General features: G+C 39.6%; 1 protein-coding gene across 4 annotated transcripts in view; it reads right to left on the bottom strand.

Moving 5' to 3' along the window:
- PIK3CB (phosphatidylinositol-4,5-bisphosphate 3-kinase catalytic subunit beta) overlaps positions 1 to 3,286 on the bottom strand; it is a 230,936-nt gene that overhangs the window by 85,076 nt on the left and 142,574 nt on the right. For all 4 annotated transcript variants that reach the window (XR_002095095.1, XM_019503673.1, XM_019503675.1 and 1 more), the window contains one exon: positions 260 to 485. Coding sequence is in view for 3 of the 4 variants with exons in the window: in XM_019503673.1 (XP_019359218.1) it covers positions 260 to 485 (226 nt within the window). In the remaining variant the exon portion in view is untranslated. The remainder of the gene's footprint in view (positions 1 to 259; positions 486 to 3,286) is intronic.

Raw genomic sequence — 3,286 nt, 5'->3', positions numbered from 1 at the left:
TTTGGGGGGGGGAGGGGACAAGACTAATCCTTGTAACAAAAATAAGCTCAATGCAATTTTGACAATGGCTGGTATTAGTGTGATAATGGAGATCAGAATTTTTCAAGCCGTTTGTATCAGCCTTTAAATGAAAAGTTCAAAAGAGAAAACAGACAAAAAGTTGTACTCATCTGCATGCCTCTTTAACAAAGTAATTTCTCCTTCCCTTTCCCCATACACAACAAATGAAACAAAAACAAAAAAACTCTTTCAAAGTTACCTTTTCCTATGAGAACACCTATTCTGGAATCCAATTTTTCCCCTGGGTCACAGTTCCGTGTCACAAGTTTGAGGACAGGAAGAAAGGGTCTAACATCACAGAGTCTTCGCGTTTCATCCTCTAGCTCCTCATGTACTGCTGTCTGGTTCACACATGAGAACATGTAAGAATCAATCTCCATAAGGAGATGAAATAGGGGATAGCTGTGTGCTTGCTTCCATAGTAGCTGCAAATAAGAAAAAAAACATACTGTTAAGGACCCTTAAACAAGTATTTGGAATTTTTCTTTTTTCACTTACCTATTTACCTTAAGACAGTTCACAGTTAATATAGACCAGTTCCCATTTTCTGCATGATAAATCTAGAAACACCAAATAAGGGAAATGTGATACTAATTATCACTGCCTTTGTTAGGTCTTCTAACAGGGATTAAGAGTTGCCTTCTTGTTAGGTCCTGTCTTCACTGCTAAATAAAAAAAAATGGTAACCTGAAGAATTTTCAAACCCTTGTGTTCCTGAGGTAAAACACACAATGTAGTTAAGTAAACCAGGATGAGGTCAGTTTTAAACCCCCTCTTAGAGCTGACCTCACCTATTTTACTTTGCAGTAAAACTAAATTGAAGGTAGTCATCATTTACTGCAGCAATAGAATACTGACTAATCCCAGAGCCAGTCCCCTGTGCTGACTAGCAGACTGTCACCACCCTTCTGGAGCCCTCTCACAATCCTTTCCTCTCCAAAAACTTTTGTAGATCATTTCTTCTTTCTTGAATATCCTCTAAAATCTTATTTGGGATGGGAAGCATGGTTAAGTGCTGAGAATTTCAAGCAATTAACTGATAAATTAGTAACTGGTTACATATATTGCATCTATTGCTTCCACTTTTCTAAATATCACAGAGATGAATATAAAATGGTTGGGCTAGACAACTGATTCTTTTGAGGATTTATCTTTTTTTTTTTTTTTTTTAAATCAGTAATTCCAGTAAGCTATGGGTTAGAAACATAACAAGTAAAATATCTATTGTGTACTTTGGCAAAACACTTTTTAACACCATAATTCTGATCGACTATAAGATCCTAGATCTTGAAAGCTAAATTAGTCTGCCTTCTGTTTAGATGACCAGGGTACCAAATACATTCATTTTCAGATATTTTATTTTTTATTATTTTGATACTGCAGTGATGGGAACAGGATGTTAGAGTTTGTGTATAAAAAAGTTTGAGAGTCATGGAATTTCTAAGATCCAACCACTGAATAGTAATAAAACCAGCAGATATAGGAGGAACTATAGTTATCCTTAGCGGTGAAGACTACATAAAAGAAGCCAACAGACAACTCTCTGACACCATCTACTATAAAAAAAACTAGAGGAAGATCCAACCCCCTTTTCACCTCAAAATTCAAGCCACCATCACATTTCACAGAATTCACAGAAGTTTAGGGCTGGAAGGGACCTCGTGAGATCACTGGGTCCAGCCCCACTGCACTGCTCTGGGCAGGAAAGACTGCTGGGGTCAAATAACCCCAGTAAGGTGTGCATCCAGTCTCCTTTTGAAAATTTCCAGGGCAGCTGCCTGAACCACACCCACTGGGAGTCTATTCCAGAGTCTGGTCACATGACCCATGAAGATTTCCCTTATATTCAGGTCTGAAACCTTCTTCTAGGAGTTTATGACCATTGCTCCTGATTTTCCCCTGGAGCGCTTTGGTGAATAGTTGCTTGCCTAACTCCTGATGCTCTCCCCTGATATATTTGTAAGCTGCCACCAAATCCCCTCCAAGTCTTAGGCTGAACAGTCCTGTATCTGTCAGCCAATTCCTCCTATGGCTTGCTCTTCAGGCCTTACCAATGCAGAGTTGAGTGAGAGAATAATTTCACATTTTTTCCAGGAACCTTATTTTTCCTAGCACTTTGAATATGTAATCATGATCTATTCTGTCATATGTTTTTCTCTAAATCTAGGTTTGCTATAACTATTTGTTTTCCTTTCTTGGATGTGGAACAGTATCTCTCTGATCAGTCACTCTAATCATTTGGGAGATCCTTCTACCTGGTACTGTGTATACTTGGTCTTCATGTATTATCTTCTGGAGGTTTTTCCTCATCCTCAAAGCCAGCATCTTGGCCATTAACTTATAATTCCTATTAAGGAGTATAAATCAGCCTCCAGTTTTTCAGGAGTTACTTCTCCCCTTTCTTGAGGAGTAAGATCGCAATAACTCTTATAAAATCTCTCCCTGCCTCTCCTGTTTCTGCTATTTCCTCAGTAACTTCCACTATATCCCTCCTTACCCATGCCCAAAACTCTCCCAAGGTAAGTAGTTTGTCTGTTTTTGATTTCCCTCTTTTAAATGTTTTTAAGAACTACTCACTTCCTTTATCTTTTCTTCCATCGCCTTTGCTTCCTCCTCCAGTACTTTTTCTTAAATCTGTTCCAGCGAATCCTTCATCATCTTCCTATTTCCTTTTGATGTAGCTCTTCATAAAATCTCATTGCCTCCAACACCTCTTCCTGCTTTTCCACCTGGGTACCATCATCTTTCTGTACTGCTTTTAGCTCTTTCTCCATCTTCGCTCTAGCCGAAAAGTACTGGGAGCGCTCTATTTTCTCCCACCCAGGGTGCTAAAAACATTCTCCCTCTCGACTTCCTATTTCTTGCCTTGTTTCTTCTACTTGTTCTCATACCCGTCTTCCTTCTGCAGCTTCTTTCAGCAGCTCCTGTATCATCTTTCTCTGCAGCTCGTTTGTTCTTCTCCCCATGGTTCTTCAGCCTTCCTTCCTGGAGAATTCTCCCATCTTCTTCTTCACCATCATTCACCATTCTCTGATGCTCCCAAAACATTCCGTCAGTGTTCTCCATCTTTCATACCATCTCATGTAAAATTGGCATATCTCCTGATCTTGTAACAGTTGCACGGCAGTTGCAACTGTAACAGTTGCACATTTAACTTCCACATTCCCCTTCTGCTAACCCGGCTCTTACCAAGACTCAGTTCCTCCTTCAGCTTCCAGCGATCACT

Source organism: Gavialis gangeticus, unplaced genomic scaffold (assembly GCF_001723915.1).
Source record: "Gavialis gangeticus isolate Ggan-Ray unplaced genomic scaffold, GavGan_comp1, whole genome shotgun sequence".
Lineage (NCBI taxonomy): Eukaryota > Metazoa > Chordata > Crocodylia > Gavialidae > Gavialis > Gavialis gangeticus.
The sequence above is the reverse complement of the archived record's forward strand: the minus strand, read 5'-3'. Positions and strand labels throughout refer to the sequence as shown.